The 17647-nt window shown below is 42.1% G+C and overlaps 1 protein-coding gene across 2 annotated transcripts in view; it reads left to right on the top strand.

Moving 5' to 3' along the window:
- unc5da (unc-5 netrin receptor Da) overlaps positions 1 to 17647 on the top strand; it is a 236046-nt gene that overhangs the window by 168234 nt on the left and 50165 nt on the right. For both annotated transcript variants that reach the window (XM_061060918.1, XM_061060917.1), the window contains exons 5-6: positions 15235 to 15409; positions 16485 to 16652. In XM_061060918.1, the coding sequence (XP_060916901.1) occupies positions 15235 to 15409; positions 16485 to 16652 (343 nt within the window). The remainder of the gene's footprint in view (positions 1 to 15234; positions 15410 to 16484; positions 16653 to 17647) is intronic.

Genomic DNA, 17647 nt, shown 5'->3' with positions numbered 1-17647 from the left:
TACGCTGATTACCAATAATCTAGCATGCTGCTTTAAGACTCCTCTGAGATGACCGCACACTCCATCCACAGCTCCACTAATGCACATCAAACTTTGTCTATTTTCAGTGTTTCGTGTGTGTGTGTGTGTGTGTGTGTGTGTGTGTGTGTGTGTGTGTGTGTGTGTGTGTGTGATGAATGATTCAGCTCACACAAATGGAGCATCGGTGTACCACGAGGCTCCCCCATGCATTGTGGTCATCAAATAGGCAACTCTTCATGCATTCATTAATGGGGGCTCAAGCTAACAAAGAGAATGGCAAATAGTAAATAATGCAGGGACAAATCCGGCTCGCTCTGCGATGACTTTCATGAGGGATGGAGAAAAAAAAAAGAAAACTCAGATCTAGAGTTTTGGAATGAGGCTCCACTTTTCTCTTTCTATTGCTAAAGTCATTGCTGAGATGTTAAAGCCCTCATTTTAAAAAGCAACGCTGTGAAATTTGAAGCAGAAGCTCAGTCGAGTTTGAGTCAAAGGAATTGAGGTCACCGTTCATATGATCTCTTGAACTCTATTTGTATTCTCAGGCATATTTATTTCAGTCCTGACGTTTCTTTTGAATCTTTTCACATTCCCGCAATTTGCAACGCGTCCTGATGAAAATTAATAGCTCTGTTGTGGAAGAAATGCACTTGACAGGATGCAAATGGAAAAAACCACTTCCAACTTTTGTGCACGTTGTTTTTAAAGACATAAACGCCGCACGGCCGACTTTACAGCTCCAAATCCCCTTATGTCGCTGCTCTCTTCATGTTCTCGGAGGCAACACTAACTGCGAGAGAGAGAGGGAAGAACTTTATCCGTGCCTCGCTGTGACTAAGCCACCCGGGAGTTTACTCTGCTTGCTTGTGTGGGATGTTAATGAAAGTGAGAGAATGCCGTATTATCTGTCCCAGCAGTGATAGAGGCAATAATCTGTGCACGCTGTAAGACCCTCTCCACAGAGGGGGTATCATAGTAAAACAGCTTAGCTTTATTGGTGACAAGAGTCAAGATGGCCAAATCTTTACACGCCGCTTCCCTTTTTATAGACTTCATGATGCAGATTATTTTTAGTTTATGTTGTGTCTTTAATGGCTTTGAGTCCAGCATGATAATCACTTTTTTTTCTTAAAGCCAAACGGATATTACAAATTCTTTTTTTTGTTGTTGTTATGTTTGCTCTTTCACTCTATTGTCCATTATCTATCCCCATTACTCCCGTTATGAGTCACAGAGGGGCTGATGTCGAGCCCAGCTGTTATTAAACCACTAAAAGCACTTTTTTTTTTACACATGCACTCCTGAACATTTTTAAGGACAGTTCAGAACAGCCTGCCACTGGAATCCTCCCAAGGTGCTTTTTCATGAATGTTCCCTCACTGCAGGAGATTTTCACCTTAGTGCTTTCTCACTTGCAGAAAACTCCTGATATTTGCCGGAAGAGCTGCATGTGTGAACGCAAACACTGACTCTACCCAGAGTTTCTCTTGCTTGACCCCTAGTATTTTTTTTCTGCAGGAAGTCTGAGTGAGCTGATGTGAGAACGCAGAAGGATATTATCAGGAGGGGAGGGGGGGAAGTGATGTTTATATCCTGTTGTTGTGATTCTGTTGAACTACAAGTAGCATTGATATAAAGACAAATAATCACATTATAGCGTCGTATAGCGGACTCTGTTGCTCGGTCCGCTACTTCTGCTAGCTACTGAAATTCTCTAGATATTTTCAGGAGTGCAGATGGGAAAAGAGCTCCCACCAGATGGGACAGGGGGATTGTCCCAGGGGGCGGAGTCGCAGTGTAATGTTCTCAACCTATGCAATGTGACATTTTTAGGCGTTTGTGCTTTGCAGTATTTCCCAAAGTTACAGGGTCAATGAATGAGTGGTAGAGAACATACTGTTGAGCAGAGAAGAGGATGATGCAGCTTCATTACGTGCACAAAGAACAAGCACATTAAACACACTTCAGCAGCCCTGCACACTCACTCACAGGGAATGTTCCTGAATATTACTTGCAGGAAAAAGTCCAGAGAAATGGAGGGTGGAAAAGTCTGCCTTCACACATGCAGTTTCTGAAAAGGTTTCAGGTCATTTAGAGACCAGCGGGCAGCTTAGATCTTTGCAGTACGGATGCAAACCCCCTCTCTTATCTGTCAGGATGAGCTGTGCCGATAAGACGCTTCACTGATATGACGAGCATTAACATGCATTCAGACTGACTACATGTGGAGACTCACTCGAGAGACAATCAGGACGTTGTTGAAAACACTGAATCCCCACGGAGTGAAACCGAGAGAGCCGGTGTTACAAGCACCGAGAAACTTCATAATTCTGAGCTAATTATCTTTTTTAATTCAGTTATAGAATCTGTATTTAAAAAAAATATTTAAAAAAACGCATGATAGCTGAATGATGTAATGTATGAAAGGCGAGTCAATCTCAACATGAAAGTTTGACTGTGAAACAATAAACACTATAAAGGAAATCAAATCAGCGGTACAGATGATGGACATTTTAACGAGCGCCCGATGAAAGGAGTTCTGTGAAAACAATTAGCCCACCATCAGAACAATCACAGGACCACCACTTCTCCGACATAACCGTCACTGAATATGACACTTTTTTTTTTACTTCCCGGGGAACATAATATAGCAGTCTCACAAAAGCTCGGCTGTCACTGTGAGATATTATTTTGGAAAATATCTACTAATGACTTATTAAGCACCGTGGCTGCGTCCCAACCAATTAGTGCGGAGCGAGTTTGAAGTCTCATATGAACACACACAAACTGCTGCTGTAAATATAAGCTGCTTTTTAAAGTGACACTTGAACTAAATAGCTGTGATTCTTTAAAAGAAGGGTGGAAAAACTGCGACCGGCTTTGAAAGGTTAAAAGTTGAGTGGTAGAGGTCCCCGACAACTTTTTAAGGAGAAAGAAAAAAAAGAGTTTTACAATCATTATCCTCACATTAAGCGCCCGAGTATTCCTCACTGAGCGTAATTAATCATCAAGCCGCTCGTCCAAAGTCATTTGAAGTACTTAAAATGTAATTATTCGGCGATGAACATAACATTTCCAGAGATGGGGTGGAGATAAAAAACCCAAGGACACAAACAAGAGGTTTAGCCACCCTCCCCCTCCCGCCTCCCAGAATATGCCGCTGTCAGATTTGGAGAGCTCATTTGTTTAATATGATTTCATGAGAGTCCTTGTTGCGAAAAGGAAGAAAAGGCCAAACGTGACTTGAGAGACGAGGGGGAAGTGAGAGGAGGAGGAGGACGGCGCCTGTAAATGAAAATCATCTTTAATTGAATCAGATGGAACCAAACCTACTGCCATGCTCTGTAATCGTCTTCATGCCGCTTTCACTTCCTGTTTAAATGAATGTAAACGCAGGTCGTTACAGAATAAGGGAGAGTTGGAGAGGGACTTGATACCGTTTTATTTTTTTTTTAAAGTTGAAGTTGATACCTCTCGGCTTGTAAACACTGATTGCTGCAGGCCTTTTGGCTCTCTCATCTCGAGTTCTTCAAACAGCTCGGAGCTATCCGGGAAAAAAAAGGAACCTCAGCTGCAGGGATCGCGGACCGCCTGCTGACCATTTGATGCTGCACGCAGTAAATCATACTGATACGATTGGCTATCTCTCTCTCGCTCTCTCTCTCTCCTCTTGAAAATGAAGATGTCACTAAACGAGATGAAAGGTTGCAGTGAAAACTTTCAGAGCTCCACAGTTCAGCGTTGATGTCGAGTTAATAAGCGGCAGAATAAATTCATAGTCTGTTACAGGTTAAAGATTTAAGGCAAGATGTCAAAATATCCAATAATATAAAAAATAGAATTCATGATTACTGATTGAAATTGAAAATGAAGAATCCCTTACATGGTGTTTATTTTTCAGTGTTTATTCTTCATGTCCAGGGGCGTATCCAAAGCAATGATCAGGGATCAGTTCCCCAGTTGAGCCACCCCAGTCCAATAATTCTGGACATGTTGTTCATTTAAACTGCTCTAGAGTTGATCTGTTATCAGCCTCCACTCAGTTCCCAGGAGAAATCTGTCATTTCCTATAACTCTGTAATAACCTGTTAAGTTTCAAGCAAAGCCTAAGATTTGAGTATGTTAGAGTTAAGTTTGTGTGGGTGAAAAGGAGCCCTTGCTTTGATGCAGAGGAAAACCCTTATCTGTGTCAAGTAGAATGTAATTCTATATCGACTGTGAATTCACATTTGAAACTCATCTGCACTCTTGTCTGTTTGGAAGAAATGGGAGATAAAGTAGTTATTAGGCTATTTGTTGTCTCTTAAACTAAATTTGCTCACTGGTTTTGTAGAGGAAGCATCGCCTCTTCTCAGATTTATACCCACTTTTAAAGGGAGAAACATTGTCAGGTTCAATCCCATTTAATGGTCAACACAGCGACCTTGACAGATTCTCACCCCACCACAGGCTGTCTGCTGTGAGGCCTGTTTGGCTGGGTTAGGTGTGGTGTAGTTCAACAGTGGTCGCCGCTATCTAAGTAGAACAAATTTGCCAATTAAGCAAATCCGTTTCCTGTCCTCCCCAGGCACAGGCTTATCAGGCTCATTTGAGTCCGTCCTGTCCCTGCCTCCTCATCAGCATGTGCATCTCTCTATCGCTTCCCCCCGAAGGGGGGACTCGAGGACCGACACAGAATGCAAATCGCACTCCGGGTTTATGCACTTCCTGCAGCGAACACTGGAAAGGAGTAAAGGAAGGGCTGAGTGAAAGAGATAAATCAAAGCCAAAACATGAGACGCAAAAAAAAAAAGAACAAAGTACAAAACGGTGATTTCATTTCTCTTTAGTGAAAGAATTCCCAGAGATAAGGGTCCAAAAAATGAACACTTTGCCAACAAAGACAATTTGCATATTGTACTTCCAAGATCACAGAGGCCCGAGAGGAACAATTATGTGGTCAGTTACACTAAAAAAGAAATCAGCTGAGGCTATGAAACGCTTTAATGAAATTACACCTCTCTACTACTACTGTCTGCTTTTACTGATCATTTTAATATGCCCTTAAAGAGATGCAGTAATAGTCAGAGATTCTCACAAGATGTTTTCATGTTTCCCCCTGGAACTGTTTGGATCCATGCAGGGATTGGATATAAACAATTTCCCAGTTTTCCACAATTTCAAAGTTTGGGATCAATAAAGTAATTCTATTCTATTCTATTCTATTCTATTCTATTCTAAACATGTAAACAAGTCTCAATGACGTTGGCGATTGGTTTCTGAAGAGGCGTTATGAAGCCAAACGATGGCAGCCGCCATGTTGGAAAGCTATCTTCACCCAACTTTCAATCAGCCAAAGAAGTAGAGTTCAGACAGGCCTTAAGCCACCTGACAAACAGCCACCTGTCAATCATCTCAACCATGCCCCCAATTATGTAAACTCTAGGCCTTAATTTAAAAACAGATTTACCGCCCTACAGTGTGAACCAATAAAGAAATTAGATATTGATACCAAATTCATTTTTTGTACCAGGCGGTGAAGATGTTTATTTCTGTTATAAAAACAGGCATTTAAATATGGGACCTAATGGAGATTATCAGACCTTCACAGCCAGCCTCAAGTGGACACTCGAGGAACTGCAGTCTTTTCCACTTACTGTATGCAATGGCTTCCTGTTTCATTGTGGTCCATCGGGTCCCTGCAGGTCCTGGGTAATTGAATTATTAAATGCAATACCTGGGTGAGGAGAAACATTTCTGTTGTGATGGTCAGACTGACTTAGAGTCAGATTAAAAGTATGAAAGTTATTGAAATTTGAATGAAGAGGCTATTTCAGGAATATTAATTATCACAGGCAAACAAGTTTGTACATTAAACACTGTTTGATCCAGTAGGATCTTGGAAGGAATATTCTGGGTTTTTGAGTTTTTGTCAGCTATTTTGAAGCTGTGAAACCCTCAATTATCAGATTACCACATTCACCTCCATTAATGCTCATTGCTTTTCTTCATTGTAGACTACCCAAACTTTCTTCAATGTAATATAGCCGAAGCAATTCCCAAATTAAACATGTTTTTCTTATGGTTTGGTTGGAGCTAAAGACCTTCAGCAATCTGTGAATCGCGAACATTTGGGAGAGAAGTGATTCAGTTTTCATGGCACATACTTTTAAAAATATGTCGTATAAGATAATAAAACAAACAAATGTGAGAATCCAGTAGAAATAAAAAGTTGTGTACATGTAAAGAGCTTAGAGGGTGAACAGGGAGAGAGAGTTTAACAAACACCTGGAAGCCAAACAGTCCGACAGTATTGCAATCAGGTGTGGTTTGACTGATCCTCAGTGAAGGGCAGATCGATGCCGCGGTGATCAATACTTCGACACTCAAACACGGCTCACTTGTTATCAATACCGGCTAAAAAGGATTGATTGGAAAGCTGTTGTGTTTTATTTAAGTTGGGGTTGCCGGGTTCTGGCAGGCTTTAAATGCACTTAAATAGTCCATGTTAGAAACTGAACACTCTGGTCCCACTGAAAACCACCAAAAGTCTTCACCACAGCCGACCTCCTTTTGGTCTGCATCAACCCCTGGCCTTGTTTCACCCCGTGTTCACCAGAGTGTTTCGTTGTCAGGAAGTGAACAAATATAATCTGGACTTTTTTTTAATTAACGCCATGAGCTTGCAGTGCATCAGATGCAGCCGATGGGGATTGTCAATATAGCATCAGGGCTTGAGCCAAGGTTTACTCTGAGATGCAAAACAGCAAATGCGGTGGCATGATTATCAAAGAGGAAGCATACTATATACCCCCGCGTACCTGGACAAATATAACCTACCTGCAGGGAGAATTAAAGCGATAAAGCTCTATTATTTTGGTCGGCCATTCCTCTTGTTTGGTCAGCTCCTGTTAAGTCTAATGAGTTATGTAAGACACTAATGTGTAAAAATAAAAAAGGAAAGCAGTGCCCAAAGCTGGTTGAACGGTCAGGTGTGCTACCGTGCGGTCACATGTGCTTCCTCACTGGCAAAGGATCAGATCTCACCTGCAGGCGTATGTCCACTAACTCTCCTCTCCTCCTTCTTTCACCCTCACTCTACCAGTTACAGTTATAAAAAGTTATTAAAGTTTGATCACCCACTCTCCTTGTAAAAAGATTCAAGCCTCAGCCTCTCCGTGACCCTGGATTCAAATGGTGAAATTTTATTCCATTTCACAGATGCTGTATCTTTCTCAGAGTGTTGCTTAACTGGGATTTATAATTGATGTAAAATATCCTGCAGGGGGTAGACAACCCTTCACCTACGATATCATATATTGAAATAAGGAAAAACTATATATGAAGTACACTGTAATAGCTGCTTATACATATTTGTAGCATAGTGGTGTTTTATTAGTCATTATAACTCTGCATGGTCATATTCTTAAGATACTACTCTTACACATAGACTGTATAAACCTGAGACCAAGACACGCCCGAGACCAGAGTGCTCCGAGGTTGAGACAAGACCAAGACATTTAGGGATCGAGACCGAGTCAAGACAAAGACTAAGGCAGGGTGAGACTGAGACAAGACCAAGACCAAGACCAAGGCAGGGCAAGACCGAGACAAAACAAAGACCAAGGCAGGGCGGGACCGAGTCAAGACCAAGACATTTAGGGACCGAAACAAGACCAAGACATTTAGGGATCCAGACCGAGTCAAGACAAAGACTAAGGCAGGGCGAGACCAAGACAAGACCAAGACATTTAGGGATCCAGACCGAGTCAAGACAAAGACTAAGGCAGGGTGAGACCAAGACAAGACCAAGACATTTAGGAACCAAGACCGAGACAAGACCAAGACCAAGGCAGGGCAAGACCGAAACAAGACAAAGACATTTAGGGATCCAGACCGAGTCAAGACAAAGACTAAGGCAGGGCGAGACTGAGACAAGACCAAGACCAAGGCAGGACGAGACCGAGTCAAGACCAAGACCATAAACATCACTGAAAAATCATCATCTTGTGTGTAGCGGGCGCAGAGACGCTGCTTGTCAACAGGCAAGGCAGGCAACTGCTCGGGGGTCCCAGACGAGTAGGGGGCCCCCACAAAATTTAAACTAAAGCAGCGACCCATAATGTGCAAATTTCGCAATGACAGTTGGAAACCTCCAATCTGATGGCATTCACTCTCATTGCCCTGCTGGAAGGTGGTTGAAGCCAGAAATGAATAGACAGTGAATCAAGTCGTTCGTTTGTTTTACCTGAGATATCCACTCAGTGTTGAATCATATAAACATAATGTTAGATGTCAGTATCTGTCAAGTACAATCTTGGCTCTTCTCTATAAATATGCGTCTCGTCTGAGTGTGTATCAGGACGGAACAAAGGGTTGACGGTTAATTTATCATTCAGCCAGATCCCTGCATTGTGTATTTTCTTCATACTTCTTTATCGCCTCTTATTGCCGGCAGGAAAGGGAAGTTTTTTTTTTCTCAAGTCTCTGAAAACATATTTTCAAGTAATTTGATATCATATCATCAGACAATCAGCCGAGTGGAAGTTCAGAAACAGTATGTGCTTGAGTTGGTACAAAGTGTTGCCGACCTTATACAAACTAAACTTGTGTTATTACGTAACTCGTTCTTATCTAATAGTTAATGTCATCCCCAATTTAATTCATGTGACCTTTTCTCTCGTCATAACAACACATGCAGTTTAGTAAAAATAGCCTGCATTTAACTGAAAGCCGAGATAAAAATAAAAAAAAGAAGCTTTATTCGGCTGCAGCTGAATTGTGAGTCTTCCTCCACATACATTTTGTAGCTTGTATAACAGCAGATAACCTGCCGACCAGCTCAGAGGAGTCAGCTGTTAGCTCATTATCAGCTTCTAAGGCTTTGCTCAACACAATGTCAGCCATTTCCCCGGTATCACATTTTCCTCGTCTGCTTCTTCCTCTCTCCCATGCACTAACATGTCAGAGCTGCCACTCCCACCTGCCCTACAGTCACCTCCATGTCCCGAGGCGCACCTGCTCCCACTTCCCAATCAGCCCTGTAACACATATACCCACCTTTTACTTTCTTTCATTCCCCACCATAACTTCTGTTGTGTTCTCTGTCTTGGAAATCTATCCATTTTCTGTGTCACAGTTTTGCTCGTTATGACCCCCTGCTTGCCTTTTGGACACCTGAGTCCCCTGTTGGATACGTTTACCTCATCTACCCTGCCTCCATGGTTTTGACTTTAGCTTGTTTTTCGACCTCAAGTGAACTTTTATTTTACTGGCCCCTGAGTTGTACTTTTGGGTTCAGACCTTTCTTTTTAACTGAGCCTTTAAATTGTCTCTCGGTGACATTAGAGATGCCTTTGGGGGGTGAATCTTTTCAGACAATACACAGACTATGTATAATGTAAGACTTGTAAAAACAACAGAGTTCACCTCTTTTATCGTTTTGGGGGAAAGAGGCGGCAGTACTCGCAGTGAATGTGATAAAGCACAGGCCTCCTACTTGTCAAGGTTAATTCCCAACTTTCCAGATAGTATACAGAGACGAAGCCGGTTTAACGCTGTGCAATCAAAAGGAGGAACAACTGTGTACCAGAATTTACTCTTGTCTGAGGATATAGGACTACTGGATGGATGGATGGATGGATGCATGGATGGATAGACTACTGGATGGATGGATAGATGGATGGATGGATGGATGGATGCTGCACAGATAGATGATGGATGGATGCTGCACGGATGGATAATTGATGGATGCTGCATTGACGGATGAATGAATAGATGGATGGATGCATGGATGGATGGATGGATGGATGGATGGATGCTGCATGGATGGATGGATTGATGAGGTTCAAATGAATGGATGGATGGATGCATGGATGGATGGATGGACGGATGGATTGATGGATGGATGGATGGATGGATGGATGGATGGATGAATGCATGGATTGATGGATGGATTGTTGGATGGATGATGGCTGCATGGATAGACTGATGGATGGATGCTGCACAGATGGATGAATGAATGCATGGATGGATGGATAGATGAGGTTCAAATGAATGGATGGATGAATGCTGCATGGATGGATGCATGGATGGATGGATGGATGCTGCATGGATGGATGATGGATGGATGCTGCACGGATGGATGAATGAATGCATGGATGGATGGATGGATGCTGCACGGATAGATGGATGGATGGATGCTGCATGGATGGATGATGGATGGATGGATGGATGCTGCATAGGTGAAAGGATGGATGGATGGATGGATGCTGCACGGATGGATGAATGAATGCATGGATGGATGGATGGATAGATGGATGGATGGATGGATGCTGCACGGATAGATGGATGGATGGATGCTGCATGGATGGATGATGGATGGATGGATGGATGCTTCATGGATGGATGGATGCATGGACGGATGGATGGATGCTGCATAGGTGAAAGGATGGATGGATGGATGCTGCATGGATGGGTGGATTGATGAGTAGCTGGATGGATGGATGGATGGATGGAAGGAAGGAGAGATGGATGGATGCTGCAATAGAGAAATATGAGAAATATGTGGAAATGAAGGAAGTTATGTAGGTCAAATTGTAGATATAAAAAAGATAGATAGACAGATGTGTGGCAGTGCTTGGAGAATCACACTAGAGTATAAGATGTTTCCATGAATAATTCTTTAAAATGCATAAAACTAAAAAAATAATGACTATGATGTAACCACAGGAAGGTTGAAATTTTATGATTAAAATAGAAATTCTTCCATCTTTTCCCGCTAAGGAAGGGGGGAAACCGACTGCTTCTATAATTGAGTCGCCCTGATTGTTGCAGCTGTGGAGAATATAGTGCAGAGTGGTCGCTAACACCGGGGTTGATTAGACTCTGAAGGTGTGAAATAGTGAAAGACAAAAAAAAAAATGTAGAGACAAAGATGGATGGAGCAAGTGATGGCAGCCCACCCTCTGTTGTTGGACGGTTTATCGTGAGAGCTGAGGAGCCAAATGATGAAAAAAAAAGTCGAAATTAAAGGCACATGATGAAAGACTTCTTTTCGCCATCAAAAGGAGAAAAAAAAATGTTTGTGACATCGTGACTGCTGATTTATTGATTTCCCCGGCTCAATTTTTTCATCCAGGGTGCTTGGAAAGAGCCAAAGCAATCTCTGAGTTTGTTGGCTGTTGTTATAGTCCCTTGGCAAATGGACACTGCACAAACACACAGACATGGACACGGACACACTGGAGTACAAGCCTGTGTGCACACACACACACACACACACACACACACACGGAGCTCCCAGTGGGGCGGAGTTTTTAATCCTCAAATACACTGCCATAAATCAAACCCCCGGTCCCTCATGCCCCGGCTCGTCTCTCTCAATGAAAAGCTCAAGCTAGTGGCACATTAATAGCAATTTACAGGGGGCGGTCATGCGAGGAGAGGAGCATCAACAGAGCGTCCTCTATTTTGTACTTCCTTATTACTTTCAGTCACTACACGGCCACTGAATTTGTAACGATAGAAGATGTGCCCTGCCTTCTGAACCCCCCTCCCTCGCTGTGGATGTCACTCATGTCGCAGCTTTCCCCACAAACCCCCCTTATCTTGCAAGCCTTCACTTATCTAAATACATGTTGTGAGACAGCTGGGAAATGCCCATTTCTGCTGTATAGATCATATATTGGAGCACAAACTCTGTGGTGCAGTCTTTAGGAAGCAGGATTATATGACCAAAACAATGTGCTATAGTTACTATGTTATATCAGTACTGCTCCTTTCGTGTTCCACCTCCTCTATTGAAGCATTTTAAAACATATAAAAGGGTCTTAAATATACAGCTACCCCTTTGTGAATACTTTTATTCAAAGGTCATTACAATTGCAATTTATTTTTATTGCACATTACATAACACAAAAATCCTTTAAGTTTATTATGCATTTAATAGAAAGGAAAAAGCAGCCATAATTAAAACTTTAAAAAGAGAGATAAAGTCCGGGGACAAAAGGGCAAGCAAGTGCAGAATATTTAACTTGGACTTAAAAACGTGCGGCTGGAGTTGGAACTATTCTTATTTCCTCTGAAAAAAGTTCCAGCTCTTTTTTTTTTTTTTTGCTGCACGATATCCAAATGCTGCTGCTGCTTCTCTTTTCTCCATGTTTTTGGTTTTGCACCGCGGGAACAGTTGACCTAACAGGTCGAGATGGTTCATGTGGTAAAAAAGGACAGTCAGAGCTGTAAGCCATCGAGCGCTTCACAGACAAGCAGCGGTGCAGTTTAAACTCCGTACCCTCTGACATGTTCGAGGTCAGTTGAAGAGTCCTGGGATATAATGTGATGTATTCAGTATTTCTGACTCTTGCAGCAGCATTCTGAATGAGCTCAAGTTGTCAAAGAGTTTTTTTTTTTTTTTTTTTAGGGGGAGACCTGAGAGAGAGAGAGAAACTTCACGGTAACACACTACCAGAGCTGGGCACATAAACACCCGTTAATCTGTTAATTATCAACTCATAATAATTACTTTATTACTCATTAACTTGGATGTTAGTTTGAAAAATGATTAAGGGAACATTTCACTCCCATCAAATTTGGTTTCTGTCACTTAAATTCAATTTTGCTAACTTAAATCAGCTCACCTCTTTGCTCTTGTCTCTCCAAAGAGACGAGACTGTCGACCCGTTGTCATATCTGTTCTTTATGCGTTACATTGACGCCCACTGGACTTTAAATTTATTGTCTTTACATGCACTCTGTAAGTAGTTACACACACTAAGATTTTTTCTAATAGTCCACTGCAAAGCTCCTACATGTCACCTTTTGTTTATTTTTTTTTTATTTTTATTTTTTTTCTATTTTTTATTTTTCATTTGTAATTTTAATTTTAATTTGTAATTTTTTGTATTTAAAATTTTTAAATTCTATTTTATATATTGTAATAGCTTCTTATACTGTATTATTAAGTTGTTGCTAGTTCTGCTTTATTTCCTTGTTAAATGTTTAGCACCAATACACCAAGTCAAATTCCTTGTATGTGTAAATGTACTTGGCAATAAAACCCGATTCTGATTCTGATTCTGATTCTGATTCTGATTCTGATCTTTATTCAACTCACACATCTCCATCATGGTGTGATGGCAGAAAGAAAGCCCTGTCTCTACTCAGCCTCTCATTGGCTATAGAAGCCATAGGAACACTGCATGGAAGGTTCTGATTGGTCAAATGAGGTGTCAGTAGAAGAGTGGAGGGAAAGTTTGAATCAACCTGTGAATCTTTATGGATGCAAAAATGTGTTTGGATTAAATCTTTTAATGGATTTGGATCATGGGGAGTACAGTAGACATTCAGAGTCAGACGGTTAGAAAAATAAATCTGAAAAACATGTTTGTTTGTTGGTGGTCTGACAGATGTGTAGATTGTGGTTGCTGTGTTGGTTGGACCTTAAAATGGTTTACATGGTCAGAATCACCAGAATCATGGCTTTCTAGAGTACAGCACTTGTTAAAGAGATGGTGTGACGGCCCCCTCGCACTCGTTTGTATTGTTGTTGTATCTTGGTGGTACACAAACCGTGCGTTTCTTGTGATTTTGTCAGAGCCGGGTCGTGACAGATGGTAATAATTAGAAAACACACTTACAGTCCTTCTCCAAATGAGCAGAATATATATTTTTACCAGGCTTGAATCATTTGTATTTCTGCTGTAGAAACGTGAAAGTGTGTATGTGACTCCCGGGGCTTTTGCAGCCAGCCTCTAGTGGACACTCGATGAACTGCAGTTTTTTTTTTTTCACTTTGCATTGGCTTCATTTTTCCACACTGGGGGGTTTGCCAGTTGAATTTGACACAACAGAAGGATTACATAATATGATTTCTATCATCTTTCCACTTGAGTGATGCGAATAAAGGCCTCCCCTTGATCTGACAGCGTGGTTACATCAGACAAATAAAGAAGCTCTATGTAAACAACTGCTTTGCGTCGAGGTACTAAATCAATTTAAATATGTATATATTAAGCTCTAGTTCACACATTCATCTTACAAACAAACAATTCAACAAAAGCTGTTAGATAAATAAAAAAAGCATCCTGACATGTTTCTTCAGATCATGTTTGTAAAGATGGAGGAGGCTAGATCACAGCCACACGCTCGCACTCGGGTACGACGAATGTTTTCACACTCATCACTTCATTTCATATGTTGCACCTTCAAGTGTATTTATGTCTACATAAAAGCCTTTAGCCTGTTTTGATACTAATGTTTTCTTGTTTTGTTTTGTGATTTGCACATAAAAAATTAATAAATAGAAGAACAAGACCGAGACTACACGAGGATGTGAGGGAGAATTGCATGAAACCCATGAGGGGTTTGTAAAGTGCCATTCCCTCACATCCTCAGAATAATAAACATATAAAACAAGGAGAGTATAAACAAGAACAGTACAGTACTGGGCAACAAGGCTTTACTACATATTCATCTATTGTACAAATATGTTAAAGGTGACATCTCCTCCTCCTCTTCTTCAGTGTAAATAAATCTCAGAGCTCCTCAAAACATGTGTGTGAAGTTTCTTGTTCTAAATCCACTCTGATCCTGTATTTGATCATGTCTATAAACCCCTCTATTTCAGCCCTGCTCAGAACAGGCTGTTTCTGTGTCTGTGCCTTTAAATATGTAAATGAGCTGTGTCTGACCACGCCCCCTCTCTGGAAGGGCTCGGGTGTACTCGGTGCTTTCTCGCTCCATGTCCTATTGTTTACGGTGAGAAGGCAGACTCAGAGGGCAGAACAAACACCTAGCTGTGGGAGTGTCACCCACCTGGGGGAGGGGCTACTGCCCTTTGTGATGTCATGAAGGGAAAATCTCCAAACAGCCTGTTTGAGCACACATTTTCTGAAAAGTGGAGCAGGGAAAAGACGGAGGGGATGGACTTTTCTCATCATTGGGGGGTTTGTAGACGGACTAGAGACACATATTAGAGTTAGAGGAACATGGTGAAGTGTGTTTTTGAATGATATGTGACCTTTAAAATGTCTACTTAAGCCACATCAAGAAACAACAACAACCTCTTTCAAGGCATGTACATGTAAGCATAGTCCTGATTACAACCTACAAACATGCAGACATGTACTGTAGCGTTTAATAAAAAGGAGAGAGAGAGAGTAAAAAAACACAAAAACTGACATGAAAAAGTATGGGAAGAACTCTTTTCAGGTTTTTTTTCTCTTCTGCTTACAGGTGGAATGGCTGAAAAACGAAGAACCCCTCAGCTCCGACGGCGTCATGGATACGAGAGGAGACCACAATCTCATCGTCGCAGAGGCTCGCCTCTCCGACTCCGGGAACTACACCTGCGTTGCCAGCAACATCGTGGCCAAGAGGCGCAGTGCAACCGCCACTGTAGTAGTCTACGGTGAGTTAGCTAATTAAAGAAATACGTCTTTGTATATTTCAAAAGAAAAAAGGGTCAAAAGTTTTGCCGCACAGCACAGACGATCAAAACAATGTCAAACAGCTTTTCTTGTCTGCATCAAAATGTCGTTTTTCACTACAGACGACAGCTGTCAAATTGGCCCCCATAAGCAAATTCCCCAAAGTCATTAATATAAAAAGGCCTGCTCGACCGCAGCGTGTGGTCCCTTTTTCACACACGAGTCTAATGAGCAGGTAATGGGCAAGTGATCCCTCATGTGTGAAAACAAGGCGACACGGGCTCGATATTTACAAGAACTCAATTATTAATGGGGGAAAGGCAGTGACAAGGACTGTGACAACCCCCCCCCCCCCCCTCCCCCCCTCTTGCTTTTATCTGCCAGTGCTAAACACTGCGTGTGTGTGGAGCGTTTTTGTGTAGCTGCAGGCTAGTAGACGCCGTTTCCCAGTATATTTCACGGCCCCTGCAGAGAGCTTTGCGGCCACAAAAGGAGAATAAGGGGAAATTAAAAATGTCATACTCACGCCGGAGAAACTCCCTGTTAGTTGGAGAGTTTCTGCGCTTGTTTTCACTGACCTTTCATCCTTGTTATTTTATTTTTTTTCAGAAGGGGACATTTAGCAGCTGTGGGAATTCGTCTAATTCTTTCTGACACCCCGCTGCTGAGGCACATCAATCATTCATTTTCCTTAATGCTAATGAAGTCTCTGACAAGGCTTACGACTCCCAGTAGCCACAGACAGATGTAAAAAATAGTGGGACGTAGTATTTCTTCCTGTGCCCATGACAGCAAATGAGCTTATTAGTCAATCATCCCGAATTATTTTAAAGCAACAAATCAGAGGTTTGAAATCGAAGCTGACAGCAGGGGAAGACGCCCTTGATCATCTTTGTACAGACGTCTCATTCTCTCTCCCCTAATAAGATATTCCCTTTCACCTTCAAATGAAAGCCTGTGATGCTTCTTTTTTTCTTGACAGAACGTGTGTTCTTTAGCTCAGAATGTAGGCCAGATTCTCCTTTTCCTACTCATTCTTTTTTTTTCCTCACACAGTGAACGGAGGCTGGTCGTCGTGGACCGACTGGTCTCCCTGCAACGTGCGCTGCGGTCGCGGCGTGCAGAAGCGCTCCCGCACCTGCACCAATCCGGCCCCTCTCAACGGGGGCGCCTTCTGCGAGGGCATGTCGGTGCAGAAGAGCACCTGCAACACGCTGTGTCCAGGTGAGCGCAAAAGGACACCACTCTCCATCTGCCGTCAGCGTTTTGTGTGCAACATTATGCAACTTCCAACCAAAAACCTTCAACCTTTGTAAACTGTTATAGCAGCTTCCACCTCCCAGAGGGGAAGTGAGTCAGACTTTACAGCACTACTTTTTGGCATCCAGTCTTCGAGCAGTACCCCTTCTTTAGCTCTGTATTCACAATAAATACACCACGGCAGCGTTGAATTGACCAAAGGGACGTTCATTTAGGAGGAGAGAAAAAGAGAAAATGAGCTGAAGCATCAAGCTGTGACGGGCTTTTCGTGATTGGCGGAGAAGGGAATTGTAAACCAAATTTGTATTACATGCATTGTTGCAAAAAAAACATATACATTCCTGCATAATGTTGCTTTAAAGGCTTAATATGTGATTTTTCACACTTAAATGTAGAAATCAAGTATATCCTCTGAAAATAACTCTGTGAGTCATGACTGTCTACAATGGGTGTAACACCCGAGTCCCACTGTCTGTGATGTTTTCAGAGTTTTCAGAGTCCTATCTTCACTTTGTTTACATCGCCCGGACGGCCGGCTGACTCCTCCCCTCGTGTATAAAAGTTGTTTAATTGAGGGACTAGAGAAAAGAAGAATAACATACTGTACTCACTGCTTAACTGTGTTTCTAGATCACGCTCATTTCAGGTCAATTTACATGCAGTGTGAAGATACGAGCATAATAAAGATCGCTAGCATTAGCATGCTAACACAACAATGCAGCACGAGTTGTTTTGGTTTCATGCTGGTGCTCAAGGGCGACATCTGCTGGATCAAAAAATCACATATAAAGCCTTTAAAGGCAGGGTTGGTAATTTTCAAAAACTAGCATGATTTTGGAAAGTAGCATTCCCTCAGTGCTCCGTCTGCACCCAGCCCCTCCCCTCTGTGCTCCCTTATAAGCCACGCCCCCTCACTTACATGCTCCAGAAGTGGACCTCAGCTCATCTCTTGTAGTGTG

This window comes from Labrus mixtus, chromosome 17 (genome assembly GCF_963584025.1).
Source record: "Labrus mixtus chromosome 17, fLabMix1.1, whole genome shotgun sequence".
NCBI lineage: Eukaryota > Metazoa > Chordata > Actinopteri > Labriformes > Labridae > Labrus > Labrus mixtus.
The sequence above is the reverse complement of the archived record's forward strand: the minus strand, read 5'-3'. Positions and strand labels throughout refer to the sequence as shown.